Source organism: Stegodyphus dumicola, chromosome 10 (assembly GCF_044657685.1).
Source record: "Stegodyphus dumicola isolate Sdum_Otavi_A_Nest chromosome 10, ASM4465768v1".
Lineage (NCBI taxonomy): Eukaryota > Metazoa > Arthropoda > Arachnida > Araneae > Eresidae > Stegodyphus > Stegodyphus dumicola.
In genome coordinates, this window is record NC_140777.1 from 41,111,480 (window position 1) to 41,139,426 (window position 27,947).

Below are 27,947 nucleotides of genomic sequence, written 5' to 3' on the forward strand. Positions count from 1 at the left end.
GCCAAAAAACCAATACAGTCAAGGGATCCATAAATTAGAAGAATTTATGGATCCCTTGACTGTTGGAATGAGTGTATTGAAGTTGAGGGAAACTAACTACGTTGAAAACATAAAATCATTTTTACAAATAAAAATTGGTTTCTTCATTTCCATTCCGCGATCTTATTGAACAACCTGGTATACTGTCTGCCCACATTAAGCTGATGCTTGCAAGGCTTCTGTGCATGGGCAAAACTAATTCACAGCAAATTCATGAAAAAAGATTGTTCTCAGTATTGTAAAGATGCGATTTCATGTTTTAATATGATCTTGTTGCAGTCTCATTTTTTAAATACTGCATGATGCAGAATTACCATGCTACCTGGAAAACCAGGAAAAGTCGAGGAATTCAAAAATTGATCAAGAAAGTCAGGAAAAAATCGGGGAATATAAATATTTTAGTCAAAATTTGGAAAAGTTGGGGAATTTAATATTACTTATCTCCAAAAAAGCAAATTTCCCACCATTGTCAAAAGCAATTACTTTCTTTTTGGACAGCTGGTGTAGAGCCAATCAGATTGTCATTTAGAGAGGCAAAGCAAGTTTCCAGTAACCTTGAGAATCCAGAGATTTGCATGCGCATGTACAGTGCATGTTGAACTGAATTAAATCCCTCCTAAAATCTTTTAAACCTTTAGTCTTTCTTAGGCTGCTATCACACATCTGTTTGTTTTGGAAGAACAACTGTTTCGAACAATTTTTCTGCTTTGTCACAACAGCCAATCACCACAGATCGCTTTGGGGTTAACAAAGGGAAAACTGGTTCTCCATTACAAACAAGCTGATAACTGATTGGTTGAAAACGAACAACTTGCAATTTTTTTTTTGAAAGGAAGGAAAACATTGTGCGTCTTTCTCTCAACAAAAAACCAGGCAAAAAATTTTTCTGAAGCAGTTGTTCAGGTGAAACAAATGCATGTGTGTAAAAAATAACAGTCAGTCATTAGGCTTACCATTTAATATATCTATATTTGCCAAAATACAATCAAAAGTCTTTAATCCGGACTCGTCGGGACTTTGGCGTTTCCGGATTATAGATCATCAATTTAAATCTGGTAAGATGGCATGCAGAAATTGTAAAACTAAAAATATGAAACCGTAATTTATGAAATAAAGAGCAATTATGGTCTAAAGGGTATCAAAATTTACAAAAAAAAAAGCTTAATATTTATTTGTTTACTTTATTAAACATTTCTTTCAACACTCGCTTGCGTAAAGCATACATTACTGATGCATAAGCAAAGTTTAAAGTTATAAAAACATTTAGCAGAAATAGCAATAGAAGCTCCCTGAGATTATATATTGTGCAGAAAAACCCAGTTTATTAACAATATGTATAAAAATAAAAATACAATAAATAAATTTAATCAAAGCCAGAAACTTAAAGAGTGTAACATTATCAAAAAATTACATTTAGTTGACTATTCATTAACCCCAAGGGTTTTTCCTTTAAAGAATATTACACTATTAATGATACCACAAATATATAACCTGATCTTTAAATACTGGCATTCAATACGCGAAAAACATATCACAGAACAAAAACTATGCGGTTAATATAAATTTCACTTCATTATAAATAGGTCCATCCTTTTTGGCCAAGAAGGCACCTGAAAAATTAAACTAAATCTTGAGTGCACTTGAACTGGCAAAAGCCACTCACTGTAGTTGCTCACGAGAGATCACAGCTTGGAATTTATCGCCGTCGAACCATAGAACAGGTTGCCTCCCACAGCAGTTGACCACCAGGAACCACAACTTGAGATCTATCACCGCCAAACCGTAGAAACAGGATGCCGCCCACGGCAGTTGTTCACATCATACCCGCTTTGCAGAATCCAGGAAAAATCATCATGGACTGGAACCACAGTACTTATCGCTGGATGGCTTGCATCGCAATAACGTCTTCCAATGAGCGACACACCAAGGAGCAATGAAACAGGAACAAGAAGGACTAAGCCAGAGCGACACGAGATACTTATACATGAAGTAGGCACCACGGCAGCCAATCAGCTGTCGTCACGACTCAACTCTCCAGATGACGTTACATCAAGTTTCGTTTTTGCATCTTAATTAGGCTGGAACAGTCCGTTCTTAATACGAACAGTGGCAGTAAAAAACAAAGTAGAAGTAATTGCTATATACCCTTAAAAATAAGAACTAAACCTTATGTAAAAGTTAGAATTATTTCAGGGAGGGGAGATGATGCAGAAAATGGGTTACAATAAGTCATATTTTCAACAAATGCCCCCCACATCATCACCTCCGACCTGAAATAAAAACTGAATGCCGGTATTTTTTATAAAAATTCAAAACAAGAATAAATAAATATAAATGTAACAATACACAACTCCACTCAATTCAGAATCTTTAGGGACAATGTGCATATCCTATCCCATTTTTCAAATTTTTTCCATAATACAAAAGTTCATCATGTTTCAAAACAATACAAAGACATATGTATGATCATACATTCAATACATTTACCCAGGGCCCTGGTCAATCACACAACATTCATTCTATACAATTTTACATTATCACAATACTCATCATAATGTGACTTACAACATATCATTTTCCTTCAATGGTACAGTCCAAAAAAGTCAAAAAAAATTAAACCTTTAAACAAAACTCTTAATTTAAAGTTAAATACACACAAAAGAAAAATTTCATAAGAAAATTGTTCCACAAAATCTTATCAAGCTATGTTTAGTCAGCGGTTTTGTCATGGGATCAGCCAGATTATCTTTGCTTGGAACATATTTTAGATAAAAAATTTCCCTGTTCAGTAGATCACGAATGAAGAATAGCTTTACATCTATATGTTTTGTCCTTGAGTTTTCAATGGGTGATTTTGTAAAACTTATAGCAGCCATGTTGTCCGCAAACAATACAGGTGTGGTGTTTGTTGTTATGATCAAAAGTTTGTCATTGAATTTTAAACTATTTCCTGATTAGTTCTCAAGCTCAAATTTTGCCCTTCACTTTTTGTGGATGATCATACAATGTGGTAAAGCAATTTCTTCAAAATTTGATGTAGGTATTTTTAAATATAATGCTTAAACAATTTTTTGCATATATCTTCATTTAACAAACTATAGATTTCAGAGTTTTCTGTTTGTATCATCAGATAAAGTGGGGGGAAGAATCCTTTTAATGAAATTTTTATGAAAAATTATTTGCAATACATTTTTTTGCCATTTTAGGAAAATTGCGTGGTCCCATCCCCCCAATTATGTGATGTCTATTATTTTACAATTTCTGCATTTAAAAATATATTAATTACAAAATTTTGAAATTTTTGCAGATTATTAAACAGTTTTTTTACCTCTTTTAAAACAAGTGTGACAAAAAATATTACTTTGACAGTTTTCTGCATTTACGACAAAAGTGTGGAGCAGAGAAGGAGAAGTGTCAATTTTTTCAATTTCATTACTTTAAAACATAATTCAAGGTAATGAGGTCATTACATCACTCCCTTTGGTACATATTCCCTTTTGGTAAATAATGGCTTGCAATTATACATTAAGCGTATTAAATTCCCCCTTCTCTTATTTATTTTTTATTGACAGGTCTGCATTTACAGTTCATTTTATTAATCTCAAAAACAATGATTACCGTTTTAAATGACTTGTAATGGAATCTGCTATATTATTTTTAATTTTTTCCATCTCGTAAGTTTATGTATATTTTCCCTGCATTTCATTTAAAAATTGATTTTTAATTTTTATTATGGTATGTAATATTATATTCTTTTGTAGAAAAATGTAAAATTTTCTCAGCTTATAAAACTGTTTTTTTTTTTAAACAAGAATGATAGGAAAATATTAGGCTTTTTTAGAATTTTTTTAACTTGCTGCATTTTTTTTAAGCCTTTTAACTTCCTCATGGGGTTTTTTGTCAATTTTTAAACTATTTCCTGGTAAATTGCCAAATTCAAATTTTGTACACGCATTGTTTGTGAATCGCAGTACATTATGCTGAAGCTATCCTTTCAAAAATTTGATATTTTTTTTTAATTTAATGATAAAATTTTTCTTATGAATTTGTTTAATGAACAAACAAAAAAGAGTTGCCTCCCCCCCCCACACACCAATTATCAGATAGAACAGGAAAAATCTTTAAATAAAGTTTAGATGAGATTTCTAGCATAATTTCTGATTGTTTGGGCAAAATTGCTATATTTTAGACCATTTGACATGATTGTTAGAAATAAAAGAGCCCCCAGTCATATAATAATATAAGTAATATTGCCCCCAGTCATTGTTGAAAAACTATTTTTCAGTTGAAGGATTCGATCTATATCCTGTCATTAAGACTAAAATGATAAAAATAAAAAATGTTTTAAAATGTCTTTTCATTTCAAAACTTATAATCATTGAACTAAATGGAGAAAAATAATGTATCATATGGTTGCTTTATTTTCTGAAACCAGTTGTTACGTTATTTTCTTCCTTCACGTTCATACGGGGTTCGTAGATTTGGAGTGAATAATGACGACACTACTTGATGAAGTATCGAAACACACTTTATTTAGCCAACATTAATCAGGACAGCTCCAAAGTCACTTTTAGAGTCGTCAAAGATCTACTATAAACACGCTGGAGCAATCAGCGAGACAGCCTTCACACTTTCAGGCAAAAACGGTGGAGGCGGCGTCACTGCAAAGCACCAGAGTACAGCTCCTGACTCTGCACAGTCATTCTCGGAACTCCACGTACGCTCGACTCTCCATGCTAGAACTCGCGATGCACTCGACGACACACATAGCACAGCTCCCGACACTTCGGTTCAGTCGTTCCCATTGCTTAACACACTCTCTCGGCGATGCACTAACTGCGATAAACTAAGAGACTCTTTAATGCTGTCGACGACCCACTCGGCACTCGCTGCCCGGCTGTCAACTCGATGGACTCTGTGCAGACTGACTGTCTCGCACTTACTCTCCACATACCAGGAGGGTTTATATAGTTTCTGGCTTGTGTTCGAGAACATTCTGGCCTAAACCAGTAAGAATTCATTCCAGAAGATTCTCCACCCGTCCATGGCATGTCACCAAATGTGGCAACCCTGCCATCCCATGCCATTTTATGGCAACCTTAAAACCTTTTATGGCAACCTTAAAACCTTAAAGCCATCTTACTGCACCTGGACATTTTGTAACAATATAGTTTAATAGAAACAGTAGATTAAGTAATTGCCTTTACAAAATTCATCAATCATTATTCGACTGTTAAAATAATTTTTTATTACTTTTTCCATTTCCATCCACCCTTTTTTAAATAAAAACATGAAGTTAATATATGAGAGGAGTCACAAATTGAAGAAACTTAATAATATTAAAATTGTACTTCTGTATATTGTTTCAAACTGTAAATTCAAAATTCAAAAAGTTTTTTTCTTGTGTCATATACAGTGGACTTTACAGTGCCATACTCCTCGCATAATTTAGAGATGGATATGCCTTTATCCATTTTTTGCAGCAATTCAACTTTTTGTGTAATGGATATAGAAACATGGTTTTGCTGTGTAGATCCTTTGGCAACTCCAGAATTGAAAACTCGTTTCGACATAATCGAAAGTTCAAGCTTAGTTTTTATAAAATTGCCGTAATAATAACAGTCTGCAAAAAATAATAATAAGCTGGATCAAATTAGAAGATCAGAGAGCAGTGCAGTCCGCTACATTAATTGAAATGCCTGAAAATCTGTAAAGATAATTTTAGCCTAGCTTAATGGCTTCCGTTATACATTATTGGCTGTGTATCACAAGATTGGCGACGAAAGCCAAGTTGTTTCGCTAAATTTTGTCTTGCTCCTATTGCATACTGAATTAAGCTTGAATTGTATTATTTTAGTTATTTACTATACCTATGTTTATTTCTTGCACATGCTTCAAACTAATCTGAATAAATAAACTCCCACATATACTTAAGGCTTTATCTAGGGTCGGCACTCAATACCTCCTGCTGCAGTTTCTACTGGTCCTAAATTCTGCTACAAAGCGATTTCCTAAGTTCTAAATTTTCACCGTGCCTATACTTTGTATCCCAGTGCTTTCCCTAAATCATAAAAACTTCTCATCCCTTAATTTTGCCGCTCAGTGCTTCTCCAAATTCCAAAAATTTTGTCTTCCCTAAATTCTGCTGTCCGGTGCCAACATATTCTGCCGCCGCTTCTGGGTTTATGGTAAATAGCATATCAGTTATTCTTAATTAAAATAGCACTAAATGTAATGTTTTGGCATTTTTAGCATATGAAAAGATATTTTTATTGAATGTTTCCTTGTCAACATTTCTTAGAGCATTTAAAATTTTATAATCATTGCCAAGCGTAATGTTAGCATAAAAGGTTGCCATACTCTTATTATTCAATTCCTAACATAAAAAAAGTTTAGACATCACAGCAGGAGTTATTACTGAAGCTGTCATGTATTGACAAACATGCGGTGATGAAAGCAAAGTATAATAAATAATGATTCGCCAGGTCGGCGTCAGGGATGTAAAATAGGTGAATGTTTCAGTTTGAGATGTATGTTAAAAAGATACTCAGCTAGGGAGCCAAATTATTAATCTCACAAATTTATGCTTACATGATTGTTTTTCCATAACGAGGTATTTTATTTAGTGCCTAAGTGAAATTAAGAATTGGAATTTCTAAGTGAAAATCTCCATGTTTTTATTATGGAAGAAAAAATCAAATGCTTCTGCGTAAAGCATTAATAAAAAAAAATTTTTTTTTTAATTTTTTGTGTCTTTGAGGTCCGGATTTTAGATCATTCCGGATAATGGACGTCCTGAGTTCAGACTTTGTACTGTATTAACTTGTGTGTTGACAGTTGTGATCTCTATCAAGTAGTTATTTGGATTTGATTAACAAATAAGAGAAGTATTTATATTTCTTTTTAATAATTTATTAATATTTTTTCTTTAGCTCCAAGCAAGCAAAATGAAGTTATTGTGCCAGGAGAGTGCGTTTTAGGTGATACATCCTTTGAAGAACCTCCATCTAAAAAAGCTAGAAATGTGAGCATGAAGTTATCTATTTGCTATGTGGTTTAGATAATAATAATTGTAATTCATGGTTAGGTGATGTCAATTTCTGTTGAGTGCAATTCTAAGTTTAAAAAGGTCAAATTTTATTTATATCTGACATATATTTATTTATTATTAAAGTAAATAAAAGTATTTTTAGTCATAACAATGTTCTAGCCTGCTTGCAACAGACTTTAGATAAATATTGTTTGTCCTTTGTTAACTCTGCAGAAGTTAGAAGTGTCTGTGTATAAGATGCTTTTACAGTTGCAGCTAACTGGTCAGATGCTGTTATCGTTTAATTATATAATCTAAAGGCATAAATCACTTTTTTAGTTAAGGATGTCTTTAATTGAGAATTTCCAAAACTTTTGGGCTATGTGTGCATGTTATGTTAGCATGCATTTGTCATCCACTTATGCTGGGCAAGTCAAGCAAAATCTTTCAATTATTTTTTATGTAGCTTTGCAAGTGATCAATCCTTAGAATATTACTTTTCAGCAAAGCATTAGATCTTAATTTATCTTTCAAATATAATATGTTTGTAATTCTGTGGCAGTTCTACTAATTTAAAAGCAATAAACACATAAAGATAAGCTTGGAATTTTTCCTCAGTGTTCTCTTTCTCCTTTTAAGGGTTTATGATTACTTGCTTAAAGGAAGTGAACATGTCTCTATCAAATAAAGATTGAATTGTGGCAGTGTTACATTAAGAGAAACAATCATGTCATCTGAAGATAGGAGAAATCTAACAGCCAGACTTCTGCTGATTCATCAGGAATGGGCGAGACTGGCTGTTCAGTTAACTAGCTTATTTCTGAGAACATTCCACAGACCTAAACCCATGTTATACCTGCAAAGGGGAGCAGATAACACACATAGGACCAGGCTTTATTTGGGAGTGAAATGTATTTTGGCCATATATTCAGCCTCTACTAACCACTGTTTTCCAGGACAACAGCAAAAAAAGAGGGTGAACTTTAGTTGTCATTCTGTTACAGACTTTACAGAATAAATTTTAAAATTTCAAAAAGCACCTGTTGCATTTCAGTGCATTTATTGCCCCAATCATATCTGTTGTCACATGTTATATGTGATCTTGCAAATGAAATGTATAGGTTTGCAATCAAGTTCACAGTGCTAAAAAAAAAACTTGTGTATAGTTGTTGGACTTAAGTTACACCAGCCTTAAGAAAAATGTCTCTTGCTTTAGAAATATTCTTTGTTTATAACATCTCTTGAAGACCACCTTTATTTGCTAGTGCATTTTTTCATATAAAGCCTGCAAAAAGTAAAATAAGAGTTCAAAATTTCGAACATCTTGGAAGTACTCTTCTTTGTCTTATCAAATTAGAAATAGAAGGCTTAATGTTGAAGAGAAATCATTATTTGCATTAAAACTGTTATTATTATATCATTTTCCTTATAAATAGTTTTTAATTTAAAAAATCCAATTTTATTTTAAAAATTGGTGGTATCATTTTTGGTTACGGTCATTAATAGATGATAAATTCTGTAGTACTTAGTTCATCTTTGTTAGGTGATAAAGCCGGATAAATCTAAATAGGTAATTGCTCGTGCTTTAAAAAAGTATATAACTGCAAAATTGTAACTTTTTATCTTGTTGTATGCAGGTAACTTTTGGCTAGGATTAGTGTATATGAAGGAAATTTACCATCTGAAAATATACTGTAGAATTCGCCATGAGTGCCTGCAATTTTTATTCATTTTTAGATGTAAACAAATACATTTTTAGTTGTTAGAAAATTTAACAATATTTTTTATATATAAATATACAGATAAACTTTTAACAAAACTTGTGCGTCTTTGCTTTTTTTTTAAATCATAAATGCAGGATGTTTTGTAAATTCTTAATTTTCTGTAAATCTCTATATTTGGATATATAAAATTAACTTCAATTTCACATGGTTAACATATGTAAAAAATTTATTTGTCCACAATTTTTTCAACCATTGAGTTTCATTTTAAGATGCATCCTATAGCACGTTTTTAGTCCATAAGGGCAATTTTCCCAGAAGGACTATTAATTTTGTTTCGGCATTTTGCATCAATTCACTTTTTTAATTGTTGCCACCAAATATTAGAGCCCCGTATTATATTTGAAGAAATTAAATAATGAAAATCTGCATAAATGTATGCATGTTTCTCGCATTGTGATAAAACAACGGTACCTAAAACCATCAAATTTTGAATAACATACGTTTCCACCCGAATATAGACATCTGGAAGCCCAAATTTGGAATTTGTTTTATTATCAATTTCATATTTGGTGAAACTTTTAACAATTTTTGATTAACAAACTCTAGGATTTCAAAGCAAGCAATGGCAACACTTTACAGGGAAAAAATAATTTTATCCTCCAGTACGTGAGACTGTGTATCAGAAATTCTAAAAATATCCTCATTTTAAAATTATTTTTTAATATTGCTGTTGCACTTTTATGGTTTAAGTGCGAAGAGCATAATATTTAATAAATAAAGGTAACACAAAACTTTTAAGAAAACTTTCCTTTGGGCATAATGTAAAATTTAAAAGCTTTCAAATTTTATTTTATTTATTTTCATTCCATGCAATGACCACATTTGTTTACATTGATAAATTGATAGCTTCTTAAAGTAGCATCTTTTGAGACTTTTCTGATATGAAAATTGATAAATTGATAGCTTCTTAAAGTAGCATCTTTTGAGACTTTTCTGATATGAAAAATGGAAAACATGGTAAAGAAATAGGGGCTTAAGAAAAAGAGAAATTTTTATCTTGTAAAAGTTTAATTTTAACTGTGGGATTATAAATTTATGTTATTAATTGCATAGCACATACATGAAAGGTAATGGCAGGATTAGCATGGGGATTCAGTTTAGGGAAAACCTTACTGCTGATTTTTTTCTAAATAGTGCAGTTATTTATTTCTCTGTTTTTCTTTTGTTTAAAAGGCTGAAAAATGACTGAAAATAGTTTTAATGCTGGATAAGCATTTTTTTTTTTTTTTACTTGAAATACTTTGATATGTTTTTATAAAGGAATTTTTTCCTTGCTTAAAAATTTTTTCTAATACTTTTTTTACATGTATAGAATTCTATTAAAAATAATAACCTTCTATTGTATGAATCTTGATTAAGTAAGGTACAAGTATGTTTTGGTTTTTATGTAAACAAAATTCAGAAAGACACCTATAATTGGCACAAGCTTCTATATGATGTAAATCTTTATAACTACTTTAGTTATTCATTTGTTTATTTTGTACTTTTTCATGCATATTTAAAAATTTAACTGCATTTCCTCTATTTAATTTTACTCTTATCAACTATAAAATTATCCTTTTATTTTAGGTCATATCATCTGGGGATAAAAATGAAAAGTCTCCTAGCAAAAAAACTGGTATATCAACTGACGATTCATTTTCTCTTCATAATAAACTGAGTATGATATTTATTTCCAGTCATTTTTAAACTGTATTTGAAATATTCACAACAAAGCAATACTGAATGCTGAAATATAAAACATTTTTGACTTAAAGATACATGCATACGTATTGGAGGCATCAGCAATCTGTATTTACTTCTCGTTTCTATTTCACTATTATGTTCTCACTGTATCTGGAATTTGCCAGAAATCGCATGAATGGAATAACTGAACCAGTGAGCATTAATAATCATGCCCCTTTCAATCTCACTCAGTTCATATGCATTCATTTCCATATCTAGAACTGGTAAGTATTTCATTGCGAGTATTATGTGTGCTCGGTAAATATTCTTCTAAATACATATACAAGCTCACAGTATGCATTAGTAATGTAATAGGCAGCTGTGATTTTCTTTTAAGGGGTCTTTAGAGGCAAAATAACACACTATCCCAAATCTCTTGTAACTTGATTGTGCTTATATGACCTAAAGGAAAAGTTCTGGTTTTTCCCTCTTTCTAAGATCATCAAAGAAAAGAAATCATTCCAAATAGTTGTTTGAGGTTGCCTTATGAAATAAATGACATCATCATTTAAGGTAGAATTCTTATTTTCTTTATCTAAAATGTGATTAAATGTGATTTTATTTAGATTATATGTGACAAATAAAATTGATGCAATAAAAAAATTCTATTAGCAATGAATGCCAATAACGTTATAACTTAATAATTACTTTTATTGTAATCTAAAAAGCAAAATCTTCATTTCGTGTTTAACTTAAGGGGAATTTTAAAATGCTTAATTATTCTGTATTAGACTTTTAAGTGCCATTATGTTTTAAATCTGCTTTTAAAGAACTTTGTTTAAACAGTGTTTACTGGCGAAGTTTACATAATTATTTTAGTCTGTTTTCATAAACTTGATTGATTCATTAAAATAATACTAAGATTATTAAGGTAAATAAGAAAAATGCTTTCATATAATAAAGTTATATATACCAAATAACAGAAAAACTTATGACTAGATAAAGGTAGTCTGGCCACTCAGGGAATTTAATAAAGCAAGAAATGCTAATCAAAGAGAAAATTATGTTAAGATTAAAGTATGTCATACTTAAGATTGCAATTAGCTTTCAAGAGCATATATAATAATTTGAAGTGTACACAGCTTCTCTGGGGATCTAAGTCTTATATATAAAGATTTACCCTCAAATAATCTGAAATAAATTCTATGAAAGAAACATTATGGGCATATAAAGTACTTAATGAAAATATCTACTCGAAACTAGAAATTACCAGAACAGTTTTGAAACTTTGTATATTGAAAAATTAAGTAAACACTTGTGTTTCTTTTAGTATCAGACTTGCCATATAAAGTAGAACAATAAAAATTAATTAATAAAGTTATGATAAAGTTTAAAACCAGTAAAGTATAATAAATAAAATAATCAAATTAAAATTAAAATTGCATAACAATCTGAATTTTAATTTCATTATTAGTATCATTTATATATATATATGTCATAATTAAAGCAAAGGAAATGACGGAACACTGTAGATGCGTGATTAGACCCATATTGAAGAAGCATTTTGATTGCGTAGTATTTAAAGAACTTGGCAGTCGAAGCAGTTTTAATTCCATTTTTATTTCCAATTGATATTTGTGGCCACAATTACTTGGCACTCTAGTCGTGCCTTTCCACAGAAGATTTACATTTTTGATATTGTTGGGATAGAAAGCAAGCCAGCGAAATCACATCTTAGCAGAGTAGCAAGCAAAAGCTGAAGTGCGTAGTTATGAAAGATGGAAGCACGCGAAGAGAAAAGTTTTGGTTTACAATTCTGTGATTGGTCGAGAGGGATCTGCATTATGGGTTAAGTAAGATCGCATGATTAATTTGAATGACGCAGTTTAGACTTAAGCGCTATTTTTAGGACAGATAGAGGAAGTTCTCAAATGAAATAGAAAATAATGGAAGTTATAGTGAATTAAGTTTAGAAGTTTGCTTTCGTATTTTTTATCTTACATATATATATATTTAGTAACACGTGTTAGCAAAGAACATTTTTTTGTAGTAAGGTTTATTATTAATGTTTATTTATTCATTTGTATTTTAAATCTATGAAATATTTTAGGAGATGCTATGAGCACAGCAGATGATGATGAGGACTGTGACAAGCCATTAGCATCTTTAATAGGACATCCTATTGTAAGTAATATCAGTACCTTTATTATTTTTTTAAATTGTGGGTTAAAAGTATAAATCATTTCAGTAATAATTTAAGCCTTTCGATATGGCACATCTTTGTTTAAGATGTTCCCTCAGTACAAATGGGAATCAAAAGGAATCGTCCCACAGGATGGGGTTTTGCATTGCTAAGCCTTAAAAAAAAGTTCTAACATCGTAATTTTTTGCACCATTTTAAATTATTACTTAAGCTATCATATATGTTAAAATTAGCATAATTGCATGAACCTTTATTAAAAAAATTGCATATTTTGAGAAATAATTTTCAAAAGCATTATTCATATTATTCCGAAGTTTTAATTGATAAAATACATTTATAAACTTTATTCAAGTACAGTATACATTTATAAATATTTAAAAATTACAAGAAGTAACACTTTCACGGGAAATAGAAAACTAGCACTTGGTGAGCTCAGTCTCTAAGACAAAATATCTGGGTCAAAATCACTAGAATATCATTCTCTAACTCTTTAAAAAAATCATCATTGTCATCCACGTCACTCATTGGTATGAGAGTATATCCTTCCTCTAATAAATAACGCTTGCTTGCCATAATAAACTAAGGCTTTACAAAATAAAAAAGTAGATATGCGAAATGTAAGTGATAAAAGCAATGCAAAGCGTAACAGAACCCCACATGATAACCCTAAAAGACCCTATATAGTGGGGAGGAAGCATTCAAGGAATATCGGAAACATGGATGTTTAATCCTACGAGTGAGTTAAAGGGCTGAGCTCTATTTGTCTACATTGTGTTTTCCTGCGACAGTTAACATCGGAGTTAGGCAGAATGTTATCAAACTGGAGGTCAGATTCCTAAAACTATGTTCAGTTCAAAAGTAATGGCCACATGCATCACCCGTCCCCTAAGGTCCTCCAGTGATGTATGCCTCCCCTTTTTTTTACTTCTAAATTAATACTTGTTCGGTGTTATTTTATCTTAACTAAAGTTAAATTACAAACCGCTCATTTATTAGCCATGAAAGGAAAACCATTTAACCATGATGAATAAATTAAATCACGTTTGCTTTTGGCAGCCAAAAATGTGTGCCTGGAAACTATAGATATGTTTCAATTTAGTCTTTTGGTGAGAACAACTGTTAGAAGATTTGAGGACATTGGGAGCCTCATCAGGAGTGAATCAAAAGACAAAGCAAAAAAATTTCAAATGGTTTTCATTGGCTCTTGATGAATCAGCAGGTATTACTGATACTGCACAATTTCTGGAATTTATTCGAGCAGTCAATGCTGAATTTGAGGTGACTGGAGAATTAGCTTCTATGAACAGTCTGTGGGGAACTACTACACATGAAGGTATCTTTGAGGAAGTCGAGAAAACGGTAACACAATTCAAATTGCAATGGAATCATTCAAAATGTGTCACAACTGATGATGGACAAATTATGTGTGAAATGGAGAAAGATATTTTAACAACTTTTTAAAGCTTATGAAGATGCTAAATGTTTAAAACCACTTTTAATTTTATTTATCAAATGCCTGGCCATTGCCATTAGGATTAGGCGATGAACTCTCCAATACTTCTTTTCAATACAGTCCAAACCCTGTAGAGAGCAGCAGTCGCAGTAGCGGATTTAGCATTACCCAAGGGGCACCATCTGGAGGCCTGTTACAATACACTCCAATACCATTTGTAATGCATTGTATTAATCACTAATAAGCTTTTTGTAGGGAACACCTTAATCTGTCATGTGTTATTGAACCAGTTGTATCAGTAGTAAACTTCGTTCGTTCTCGCTGACTTAATCATCGCAGGTTTTGTGAATTTTATTATAGATCAAAGCTGAATATCCTGACTTGACTTGATCGAAGCTGAATATCCCATTGTTGAGGCATCAAACAGCTGTATGATAAATACAACAGCTGAAGTTTTGTTGAGATTCTTTGAACTAAGCGAAGTCGTAGATATTTTTTTAAATAAGAAAAATTGCCCACAACTTTTATTATCGAACTGCGAATGTCTATGAAAATTAGTATTTACCACAGATATTGTTTGATATCTCAAGGAATTCAGTTTAAAATTACTGGGAAAAACAGTACTCATATGAAATGTATTCTATTGTAAAAGCATATTGCTGAAAATTTTCATTGTTTGAAATATAAATAATATTAACCCCTTCACGCCAGGTAGCGCAAATGCGCGCTTATCGCACAGGCCGGGAGCTTTTTTTCTATTAAGCCTAAATCCATGAAATTTCCGAAGTATCAACGTTTTGTTTAATAATGCTCTATAGAGTATTTAAACGGCTTGTGCTTTATAAATATTTTTATATATACTTTAATTACCTTATTTCTTGTTTAAATGCATATTTTATACATTTTATTTTCATTACTCACCATTTTATGACTTTAAACATTATACATCTGAAAACTAAATGTATTACTTAAAATTCTCTTTTCGTATGAAAAATTTGAAAACAGGGATCTACACACAGTCCTACGTTACATTCATTGCACTCGTAATAACGACATTGATGATGAGAACATTAATTAATTAAGGATTAATGATGATGAGGACATTTCGGACATCGTATGCCGAGTACGTCGGCATACAGATGTCCGAAATGTCCTCATCATCATTAGATTCGCCAGATTTTTTATGATTAGAATATATCATAGTACAGTCAAAATCGTTAATTCGGACACCCATAATCCGGACCTCAAAGCTACAAACTTTCTGCGCATTCGTTGCATTGACTCATGCGCATAAGACCTTTACAGCTGCGAATATGCACGTGCACAAAATATGTTTGCGAATGCGCGTTTAACGTATAACAGACGGTATAAGCTAAGCTAAAATTATGTAATTCAGTTAATGTTGCAGATTGCATTGTTCCTTAATCTTCGAATTGGATCCGGCTTATTATTTTTTGCAGACTGTTAGAGCAATTTTATAAAAGTAAGCTTGAACTTTCGATTATGTCAAATAGAATTTCTGATATATATTTACTAATATGTAAAGGATCTACAAAGCGAAAGTATGTTTCGAAGTCCATTAAACAAAAAGTGGAATTGCTGCAAAAAATGGATAAAGGATAATGGATTTGTTTATCTAACCATTCCAAAATCTCAATTTCACGCTGCTCTGTGTGGGGGGGGGCACGTCACGGCGCGCAATGAACTGGAAGTTGATCTGTCAGCACTATCCTTATCTTCAGGGCAGATGTTTTTATTTTATTTGGCTTATAATTCCTTACTAAATGTAGTATTTCATCTCAATGTACTCCGTCTTTGATATGATTTAAATCAAATTCCTCGTCATTATAATTCGCTTCCGATATCGAAGAAAGTGACACAGAGGTCACTTTCTTCGAAAACGAAAGAATTTCGATTGACAAATTAGTCAGTATTCTCGACACAGCAAATATAGGACTTGAACAGCTGAACTTTGTAACTGAACGAGAAATTATGTCTGTTTATAGAATTAAAGAGAAAGTATTATCACATAAAAAATGAAGCAACTTAAACAACTTACATCGAAAGAAATGTTTAATAAAGTAAACAAATAAATATTAAGCTTTTTTTTTTTTGATAAATTTTGATACCCTTTAGATCATAATTTTTCTTTATTTCATAAATTACGGTTTCATATTTTTAATTTTATAATTTCTGTGTGCCGTCTTACCAGATTTAAACTGATGATCTGTAATCCGGAATCGCCGAAGTCCCGACGAGTCTGGATTAACGACTTTTGACTGTATCACTATCACTACTATCAGAATCTGTTTCAGAATCAATATCTGAAATATTTTGCATCATTTCTGCTATTTCATGCCATGTTAAACATTTTCGAGGCTTCAACATTGTAACGGTAAAAACAGAAAGAATTCACGTCTAATAAGATTTAATTATTTTCTAAAAACTGAACTGCAAACCGAAATACCCAATGCTTTAGCGAAAATAAAACTTCTCTACTTACAATAAACAACTACCATGTGCGAATTTTAAGAAACGTCATAAATCACGCCATTCGGAAACATTTATTTTCCCTTTTGTTTATATAATCAAAACATTTATTTCCCCTTTTGTTTATGTATGTGAGTCATGCTTCTCTCATTTCGAATAGAAGGTCTAATGTACATGTATCTGAAACCATATGGACATACAGTGCCATGCCATCTTGTGGCAGAAATTATAGTTTTTAAAACATTCCAGGACACTGGCACAAATACGTGACAGTCGGGGCTGAACGGGAAAATGCTCTGGCACACCTGCGTGTCGGCCGGGAAGTGAGTGTGTTAGTTGCTGGCACATAGACGTGACAGTCGGCACAAAGGGGTTAAGGAAATTTTTTTTCCATGCTGTAAAAAATTTCAAATATTGGCGAAATACCGATTCCTCGAAAAATTGGCGCTGGATATAGTTTCTGAACTTATACTGCAGTTTCAACAGCGTTTTGTGTATCTTAAATGCAAGTGCAAAAGATATTTCCATATTTTAAAATCCAACTGACTGTATAATTGCAGAGCTTCCATCACACCTTCAACTGAAAGTGACTGAATTGCAAAAAGATGATATGTTAAAAATGATCAAACTTACTTTTAAGAATATTTTTCAGAAGATAAATATGGTCAATTAAATTTATATGCTTGGAGATGTATATCCATGTTTGGAGTACTTACCAATGCAGAGAAACATTTTTGAAAATGAAGTATGTAAAATTGCATATCAATAATAGATGACCATTTGCAAACAACTTTAATGGTAAGAAGTACTAATTCCGAACTCCGGTGAGACAAAATGTTATCTCAGAAAAAACAGTTACATTCTTTGCATGAAAAATTTGAATCTATTTAGTAATAGGTTAAAATATGTGTGTAATATGTAAATGTAAATCTTTTATTCATATTTTTGGGAGTAAATGTTAGTAAAATGTGTATAAATATTATGTAATAGTATCACTTCATGATTAGAAAAAAAAAAAAAAGTAGATCATAGATTTAAGGTAGACAAAGAGTTCTATAAACAGCTCACAGGGAAGATAGAAAAATTTCTGCCAACCCAGTTTTATTGAAGCAGTCCATGCTTAGACGATAAAAAAGCCACAGTTGACAGTAAGTTAAATGGATGAACTGGGAACAGCTTATTTTACAAATAGGGTGTATTTAAAAAGGTAGAATATTTCGGCTCTGAAGAATCAATCTTTTTCCAATCTGAGTTCTTTTGAGTGGGCAGTTGAGTTTAACCCTCTCAGCGTTACGAACGGATTTTTCAGTATTAAAAGATGGCTTTCCAAATCATCAAGCACGGATTATTTTGCCAGCTTTTGATGAATCCGAAAGTGTTTCAAACGATTTTTTCTGTACTTTTTCCGCCTCGAAATCGTTGAGGACGGAATATTCTGTACTGTCGTTCCCTCCGACCTCCTGTCGCGCTTAATTGGTAGTTGGGAAACAGCAATCGTTAGTGAAAGATGTTACAATGGGAGGGTCATAATAAAAACATCAAATCCAGCCGTACCATCTGCCGACCTGAGGGTGATTTTCGTGCCGAAACTGGAAAATACTGGAAAGCCTTCAACGCAAACCTTTCTGTATGTGAAAAATTTGCGAAACAAATTTTCTTCTGCAAAAGTAAATGTAATTTGCACGGAACCCATGAACAACTTTTAAAGACTTCAGCATCACCTAATTTGCAAATAATTTCATTTAGCATGGGATAAATACTTAAACAGGTATCTTACAATGACTATAGAAACAGAGAAATTTGATATAATTTTTGTTTTAGCTGTGGGCATTGATTTAAAATACTGTACTTTTTTAAATTATTATAACAGTTCACAAAAAGAGTTACTTCAATCAAATCTTGTAATTCCATCTCAAACTAATGTGTCATTTATATATGTTTGTATCTAAATTCATTTAGTTGTGTGAATGGTGAAGTATGGGCATTTTATTATTGCAATATGAGGACAAGGTGCATTTCCTTAAAGAAAAATTCATTTTACTCCTCTGATTTCTCATCTAAAATGAACTACTAAGAAACTTCCTTGGCATGATATGAAAATCATTCGCAAATAATATTGTATTTGATTAAATCGCTTTTTGGCGTTGATAAAATAAAGTGCACGAAAATGTATTTTTACCCTAAGCAAAATACTTCCGTTTTACTGAAAGTGTTATCGAATCAAAAGGTCCAAACAATATTTGATTGTGAATATTTTACTGTTATGAAGATGTGTTTATTTCCAAATTTCAAAATGGTTGAGACATAAAATTCTCAGCAGGTAAAAGTAAATATTTATGAAAAATAGTTGTTAGTGGAAAAAATATAAATAGCATTTTATAAAATCGTCACAAGCATTATGCGAAGGTGGAAAAAATATGATGGTGATCTGGGTGATGCAAAAAATTTCGAAAAAGGAAATAAGGATTTCCGATTATTTGTCTACATCAAGATTTGAAATGACACAATTAGATGCTCATATAAAAATAGACAACTTTAACTTTCATAAAGGATTTTAGATGGGAAAACAATTTGTTATTTACGAGTATGGTTAATTAAAACAAAGGAGGGCTTTCTCTGTATGGGAAGGGATGCCTTCTTGGAAGACTATTTAAAGAAAACTGGCTCGTATTCACGTTACAAGTGGGAAAACTCAATTCCAGATCAAACTACTAGTGTTCAGTGATATTACTGCTTGGCCGCTAGTGGATGTTATTTATGACTAAGCACTGATGAGCTATGTTAAATTAGGTACTGATTACCATTTATTTTTAAATTCATTAGTTAGTACTTATGCTTGGGGTTTTACTAAAAAGGCCAATATATGCATGTATTTCTTGAAATCAGTTTTCACATTTTATTAACCCTTTACGGCTCAGTGTTCCACTACATGGAACACCCAAATTGAATCTCTTCTGAAACCTTTAAATTCAACCGTAAATAAATGAAAATGCCTTTATAATATACTTTGAACTTTTCTTTTTAAACAGTAGATAGCAGCATATCATAAGGAGACACAGAATTTTTATTTATTATGTGTTATTAAAATCCACTTTATTCAAGTAATTTTCTCTATTTTTTTAATGATATAAAAAATTTTATTTGGGAAAAAAATTAGGCATAATTTTGCTGGCTGTACTCCAGATTATTTGTTCTATATTTTTTTTTAATCTTTCACACAAAAGCCATACGCAGAATCATTGAATAAACCCGGGTGTTCCATTAGCGGGAACACTGCGTTTTTAGCGATCTCATGCTGTTACGAATCAGAACATCTGTGCTTAGGAGAGAACATCCATTGTTTACATTTTCTGTTTCTGTTGTTTGAGGGGGGGAATGAATTCAAACAAAGCAGTATTGAGGGGTGAAGGTGTGTTTTGTGTTATGTTTCCCGTTTATTTTCAATAATTGTGTAGATATTTTTCGTGTATGTATATATTATGAGCTTATTTTTCTTTATTGTTAATATTAATCCTAGTTAATTATTTTAATCGTAGTTGGTTTGTGCTTCCATCAAAAAAGTGTGACTTGCTTTGAACAATTTCACGAAGCTAAGAAATAGGAAAATTTGTAAATATTTTTGTATATAGGACTTGTGTATATAGATATTTATCACATTTATCCGTATATTTTCAAGAATATTGTAAATCCAGGAAACCATGTATACAGCCATAATACAGAAAAAATAAAAAGCTAAAAAAAAAAAAAGCTCTGGCGGCGCAGTGTTCCACCTCGTGGAACACCCGCAGAATTAAAATGGTAAGTGCAATTTTTACAAAATTTTACTTGTATACTCCTTTAGGACTAAATAGACTGCGTACAACTTTTTTTTGTTGAAATTCCGAAGTTAACGTATAGTGCGCTGCAAAGGGTTAGCATTTTATGTGCAGTTTTTATGGCATCCTTCCTTCACATCCACTCGATTGATTTCACAGCCTAAGAACAAAATAGAATTTAAAATTAAATATCTATGCTTTGTTTGAAATATTTCTCTTTGGTTTATTTTACTTGAAAAAGCACTCGAAGGCTATCTGAATAAGGAGGGATGCCTTCATGGAGAACTGTCTAAGAGAAAATGGTTTCTATACATGTTGCACAATGGAAAATTCACGAAAACGTCCATGCAGCCAGCCCATTCACTGGGATTCGAACTGAAATACCCGTGTTCAGCACTTTTACTGCTTGGTCGTTGGTGGGCGCATCACCTTTTGAGATAATTATCATAATATTATATGTTTTAATGGACATCAATAACAATCAATTCTTACTATTGTGATTTACATTTCCAGTGATGTTAATCTCGTAATTAATACTCTTGTGTATTTGACGGCTCTGTGCCTGAGAGCAGTAAAGCTTCAAACGAGGGCTTCATAAGCGGAACTGGCTCATATCCACATTATACATGGGAAGCCATCATAATTAATACAAATGTGGAAATATGTTTCTTGTAACTGTCAATGATACCAATCGTACAATTTGATATTCACCCTCGGAGCAAAAATACATTGAGAAAGAAATCAAATAAAAAGAATTGATGAATAAGTATTATAAAAAAGCAAATTTCTTTTATATTTTGGGTCATTTGTTACCATTTACTTTGTGTTTTAATATCTTTCATATTTTATTTCAGTATTGCTTTATTAATTCTTAAATATTTTGCAAAATGCGAAAAATTTGTGAAATTCATAAACTCTTTCAATTCTAAATATAAATCTCTTTACCAGTTCTAAAAATATATTCTGGATATTATAACAAAAAGATATAGTAGTCAATAAATTAATATGCAATTATCGTTAGTTAAAGTGCATTTTGGTAGTAGATTCATGATAGTTGTAATGTGCACATACTTCAAAAAGATTGCACGACTAAAGAGTGTCTGGATCCCATTCAAATATCCTGTAGAATTTTAACAAATTATTTTATAGGATACAAATATGCACGTTCTTTTTATAAAATATGCAAACCTCGTGCAAATATAATTCTGTTTTATTAAAATTAAGAGTTATGAATTTTATTTTAATATAAATGTATTATTCTACATAAAGAGATCTACAGCTGCCTTTACTGCCCTTATTTTTCTATTATTATCATCGCAAAAAAAATAATAGCATTTATCTTATAATAAGCTAATTAGATTAGTTTAAAAATACGATCTGAAAACTTTTTATTCTTCTTGCTTCAGTTTTTCTTATGACAGTTACGCACTTTGAACTTTTCTTTTTAAACAGTAGATAGCAGCATATCACAAGGAGACACAGAATTTTCATTTATTATGTGTTATTAAAATCCACTTTTTTTCAAGTAATTTTCTCTATTTTTTTAATGATATAAAAAATTTTATTTGGAAAAAAAATTGGGCATAATTTTGCTGTCCCTATTCCAAATTATTTGTTCTATATTTTTTTTAATCTTTCACACAAAAGCCATACGCAGAATCATTGAATGAAACCGGGTGTTCCATTAGCGGGAACACTGCGCCTTTAGCAATCTCATGCTGTTACGAATCAGAACATCTGTGCTTAGGAGAGAACATCCATTGTTTACGTTTTCTGTTTCCGTTGTTTGTGGGGGAAGAATTCAAACAAAGTAGTATTGAGGGGTGAGGTGTGTTTTGTGTTATGAAAGCTCTAATATTGGCATGTCGAATTTTTTTAGAGTAGTTTTTAGGTGGGAATTTTATTAGTAGCTTGACTCATCTTTACTTAGACCTGCGCGAATTTTTTGCTGTCGCATTTTAGTCTCATTCCCATTTATTTTCAATAATTGTGTAAATATTTTTCGTGTATTTATATATTACAGGCTTGTTTTTCTTTATTGTTAATATTAATCGTAGTTAATTTTTTTATTATTAATTTTCCATAAATGGCGTGGAGAGGTCTAACTCTTTCCAAAAATTTGTAAATATTTTTGTATATAGGGCTTGTGTATATAGATACTTATCTCATTTATCCATATATATTCAAGAATATTGTGTAAATAAATCCAGGAAACCATGTATACAGCCATAATACAGAGTTTTTTCATTCTTATACAAACGCTTCTACTCATTTTCGTGCTTCACTGTAATGCTCGCTTAGTCGCACTTTTAAAAGCTCTGGCAGCGCAGTGTTCCACCTCATGGAACACCCACAGAATTAAAACGGTAAGTGCAATTTTTACAAAATTTTACCTGTATACTCCTTTAGAACTAAATAGATTGCATACAACTTTTTTTGTTGAAATCCCGACGTTAACGTATAGTGCGCCGCAAAGGGTTAACTTGATATAAGATCCATTTATTTTAAATACTTTTCTAAAACTTTCTTTTTAATTTTAAATACTTTCTATTTCTTTTCTTTTTTAAATACTTTTTATTATAAAGAAATAAGAAAATAATGCTAGCGCAAACCATTTGATTGAAAAGTTATGTAAAACTGGGTTCAGTACCCCAAAAAAATAAATTAGTTAAAAAGGAAAACGTCCAAATGGGCAATTTTTTAAATTTATAGTCACATACGTTTCGAGAGCATTTGGGTTAGCGCCACTTTGGGCTAAAAATATTTCGAAATAGCATAGCTTTAGAATTTTCGATACACAGGCTTGCACACTGAAGACAAAAATGTTTTATTCGTTATAGTGTTTCCACTGCTCGCTTTGAAACTGTTGCGTTTTTTTAATCAAAAATCCGTTAAAGTTTTACAGAATATTAAATAGACAATAAAAACAAATTCCAGATTCCAAATTCGGGCTTTTAAGTGCCCTCGTTCGGGTGGAGGACTATGTGATCCAAAATTTGATGACTCTAGGTAACGTTTTCCACAATGCGAAAAACATACATACGTTCATGTAGATTATCATTATTTAGGTTCTTTAAATAAATAAAGGACAATAATATTCGATGGCAATAGTTCGAAAAAATGATTCGGGCATTTAAAGTGATTTGATGCAAAATGACGTTTCGAAACTAAAAGTCCTTTTGTGCTAATGCTCATTTGAGCTTTGAAAAGGAATTATAAAATTAAACACATTGAAATAAAATCTGAAAGCTTTCAAATTTTATATTACTTCCAAAGGGACATTTTTTGACGTTTTGTGTGTTATTTTTATTTATTAAATATCATGTTCTTCGCACTTAAACCGCATAAATTCCGCAGCAATATCATAAATTATTTAAAAACAGTATGTCTTTAGAATTTCCGTTAAACAATATCAGACGCTGCAGATAAAAATGTTTTATTCCTTACAGTGTTGCCACTCTCGCTTTGAAATTGTGGAATTTTCTAATCAAAAATTCCTTAAAGTTTTACAAAATATGAAGGAGATAATAAATTAAATTTGAAGTTAAAAATTCGGTTCTCTAGGTTCGCACGCTCGGGTGGAGGATTACGCTATTTAAAATTTGGTGGCTCTAGGTACTGTCGTTTTTTCACAATGCGAGAAATATACATATATTCATGCAGATTCTTCATTATTTAATTTCTTTAAATATAATACAGGGCGATAATATTTGGTGGCAACAATTTCAAACATGATTCACCGTTTATAGTGAAATTACCAATGCCCCATGGTACGTTCGAAATCACAGACTGCATGCTGAACTGAAAATTGACCATATTAGGACCTTTTACTATGACCTTGCTAAGAAATTCCGTAAAGACCTGGAGTCCATTAATACTCTGCAATTAATATCTGTGATTATGACATAAGTGATCAGTGTAACATCAAAAGGCCTATGGCCATTCATAGTGACACTCTGGATTAAGGTGAATTGCTCCTTAGCTACCTTCTGTATGGCATGCTTTTGTATTGCATAGTATTGTATATTACTTTTAGATTTAAATTGTACTATTTAATTATGTTACTCTATGATTGTAATCACATTTTCTGTTTAATGCTGCTGTACACTGTGTCTTGCATTTACCAAATTTTTGCATGATAATTATTATGTTATACTATTTTTGTTCCCATTGGCTCGAAAGGCTTCACAGCGTTTCTGGACGACATTTTCATCATGAACCGTGTATGCTTTAATCTGTTACTGATATTTATCCTAACTTCTCTTATTAAGCCCATAATTAATTAATTAATTAATTTAAAAAATTAAAAAAGTAAATAAAAAAATTTAAGATATTCTGAGTATATTTATATATTTACTATTAGTTAAACTTTGCATTGTGTACGAATTAGCATATTTTCAATTGGGGATAGGGCCTTTGACGCAGGCACCCCGGTGTTACACCATCACTCGATGCGTACTTCCGTTTATAATGAAACGATAAAAAATGCTGTTTTGAGACTAGCAGCCCTTTTGTTCTAGCGCCCCTTTGGGCTAAAAAAAAACTACGTTTTTGATAAACTGCTTTGTATATACATGCATATATATATATATAAGATCCGTTCTTAAATTCCGTATATATTATGCACATATTCATCGTAAAATTGAAGCATTTTGCAGATTTTCCTACAGAATTTTACTCACAGAAATGCATTCTTGCATTCTGCTGAATGTCTTTCTCCTATGATACTGAGAAATGTTTGGCCACTTTTTCTAAAAACAGATCAAGTATTTTCAAATAGGGTGCACGTTGAAAAGATGCAGTAAATGTAAAATGAGTAGAAGAAAGAAACAGGATATGCATCAAAAATTAGGGAAGGGGCGATAAGAATGAAAGGCAATATGCATGGTCATTCCACATATAATATATGGTACCATTGATGTAAAAGACTTCTTTTCTGCTGTCCACAAGTAAGGACCCCCTGGACTGTTCTCTGTTTCTGTTCATTTACTGGGCTAACTTTAGAACTTTGTGAAAGAAAATTGTAAACTTTAGACGGAAGAAAGTAAATGGAAGAAAATTCGAAAGTGCAATTTACATTAAAATTTTTCCAATATCGATATTACCTGCTAATTGCATTTAAATTAGCTAACGACAGAGTACAAGAAATATAGTAAGACTAGAATTCTCTTATTGCAGGTGTCGAGTTTACTACTGTATGCGAATAAAATTTTGGAATTGGTTTCGTCTAGTTGAACCTTGCTAATAGCCGAATAGTAAAATACTTGATGAATACTAATAGTTTCATTTAGGTTCGAACATAGGTGAATGGGCTGACTGCATCATTGGTGTTTAGTGCAAAGTCAGTTTCCCTTAGAAAGCCTTTCACGATGGCAGCCCTCATATAATTGCAATAAATAGCTCTCTTATGCTCTGCAATATCCGAAAAGTCTAATCTATTTTTAGTTGAAAATGACTAAATTACGTGTTTTGTTTTTTAAAAAAAAAAGCGTGTCTTGTTGAATTTTAGTTTCTTAGAGGAAAGAAGGGAAAAAAAGATTATATATATGTATTTTTAACTGAGCCAGCCAGTTATATGAACAAAATTTAATTTTGCTTCCTTTAGTTGAAACAGAAATATGCCGTGCATTTTGGTAAATAAAAAGGGTTTTACACTTCAGTTTTGCTGTAGAACATCTGTTTTGTATTTTATTTTACGGAAATTAAAATCTTAAATTTTTTTGTTGCAAACCCTAGGTGGGGAAAACGTTCTTTTATTAAAAAAAAATAGCAGTCCCACATGTGGATAATAATAAATAAATATAAGTGTATAGGAAACAACCCTGGTGCCCAGATATTTTTGGATATTTAGGTAGATTGTGATCATATTATCCCGGGTATTCGTTGAAATTAGTTGAATTTCTATTGAAAAGCTTACTTCTTCTTCAATGCATGTTTGAATAATTTCTATTATCCACATTTCTGAGCATGTATATTAACACACAAATATTCTTGAGAAAACCTCGTAAAAGGCATCAAGAGCGTTGGCCCATCAGGCAGACTAGAAATAAATTCTCTGAACACTGGCAATTCGGCCCAGGATTCGAGTCCCACGAACAAGCTCACTGCGTAGGCGTTTTCTTTGTTTTCCCCACGTGCAACGTGTATACGAGCCAGCTTTCCTTAGAAATTCCTCCACGAAGACATTCCTATCCTTAGGCAAATAACTTTTGAGTTTTTTTACCATAATCAAATTAAATCAAATTTAAAAAATAAGTAAGTAACAAGAGCATTAGACTAGTGTCTTTGTTTGATTCTTTCTATATATAGAAAGAGAAAAAAAATTAAAGGTATGGAGACTAATAAAACCATAAGATTCAATCAAAATCTGATTTCTTATAATTTTTTAACACGCAGATTTCTAAGGGCAACTGTTTATTTGCTCTTAGCTCCCCCTCCCAAAATAAGTAGTTGAATAGTAAAATATACTGATATTTTCTTAGATTTTAAAGAAAACGAATATAAATTCGCGGCTTTCCTTACTTATTGATGTACATAAAAGTGGAAAATTGCATGGCAAAAATTTAGATGTTTGTGATTATGTTTAGAAAATAAACAAGTTTTTTACATGTTCAGTTAATTAGTTCTGTCATTATATCAAATAAGTTGTGAAATATTATTTATATCCGTAGTTTTAAATAAACCCTGGATGAAAAATACCCAAAGCTGCAAATAAAATAAGAAATTTCCTAAGTTTCCAAGATATTTTACTTTATTAAAAAAATAAGAAAAACATATCGAAAATCATATTGTTTCAGTGAGAAAATATTGCTATTATCCTAGGCAAACAATCATATATAATGGGTAAATTAAGTAATTAAAGTAAAGGTTACTACTAGAAACACAAAAATTTTTTGATATTATGATCGTATGCATGTGGATTGCTCATAAAGAGTTAAATAAATAAATATATTTGGTGGTGGTGTGTGCTTAATGCATGATATAATTAAAGAAAATAAGAGTAGACAATCCCCTATAACAAAAGAATATATTAAATACTAAATTACAATTTAAATTAATTGCAGAGATCAACACAGAGCTCGGAACACAGTTCGTGCTAGCGTCGCGTACACTTGTCCGACGAGAAGTCTGAGTGAGTAAAGATGTCGCTTTGCTGCTCCGATTAAGAACTGGATTTTACACGTGGCGCCATTTCATGAATAGAAGTATCTGTCAGAACGCCACAGTACTCCCCCCCCCAAGTACCATCGGTACGTTATAAGTACTTTGGGTTAAATTTAACCTTTCTTCCAGATCTGGTAGTTTTAGGTTGCTCTTTAACGGGATGTAAGCTTTCTTCCGGGAGTGATGTTGATGAGGAAGTTGTTGGATCTTGCATTAGAAATGCTGGTTTGAGACGATCGATTCCAATCACTGATTGTTTACCATTGCAGATGATGGTGAAATGTTTCGGTGTTCGTTTGACAAC

General features: G+C 31.7%; 1 protein-coding gene across 5 annotated transcripts in view; it reads left to right on the forward strand.

The window, feature by feature from the left end:
- The window catches only part of LOC118201423 (uncharacterized), a 204,816-nt gene that overhangs the window by 166,999 nt on the left and 9,870 nt on the right, over positions 1 to 27,947 (forward strand). For 4 of the 5 annotated variants that reach the window (XM_085824880.1, XM_085824884.1, XM_085824883.1 and 1 more), the window contains 3 exons: positions 6,972 to 7,063; positions 10,423 to 10,513; positions 12,629 to 12,702. In XM_085824880.1, the coding sequence (XP_085681006.1) occupies positions 6,972 to 7,063; positions 10,423 to 10,513; positions 12,629 to 12,702 (257 nt within the window). The remainder of the gene's footprint in view (positions 1 to 6,971; positions 7,064 to 10,422; positions 10,514 to 12,628; positions 12,703 to 27,947) is intronic. The other variant, XM_085824882.1, reaches the window with a different exon arrangement.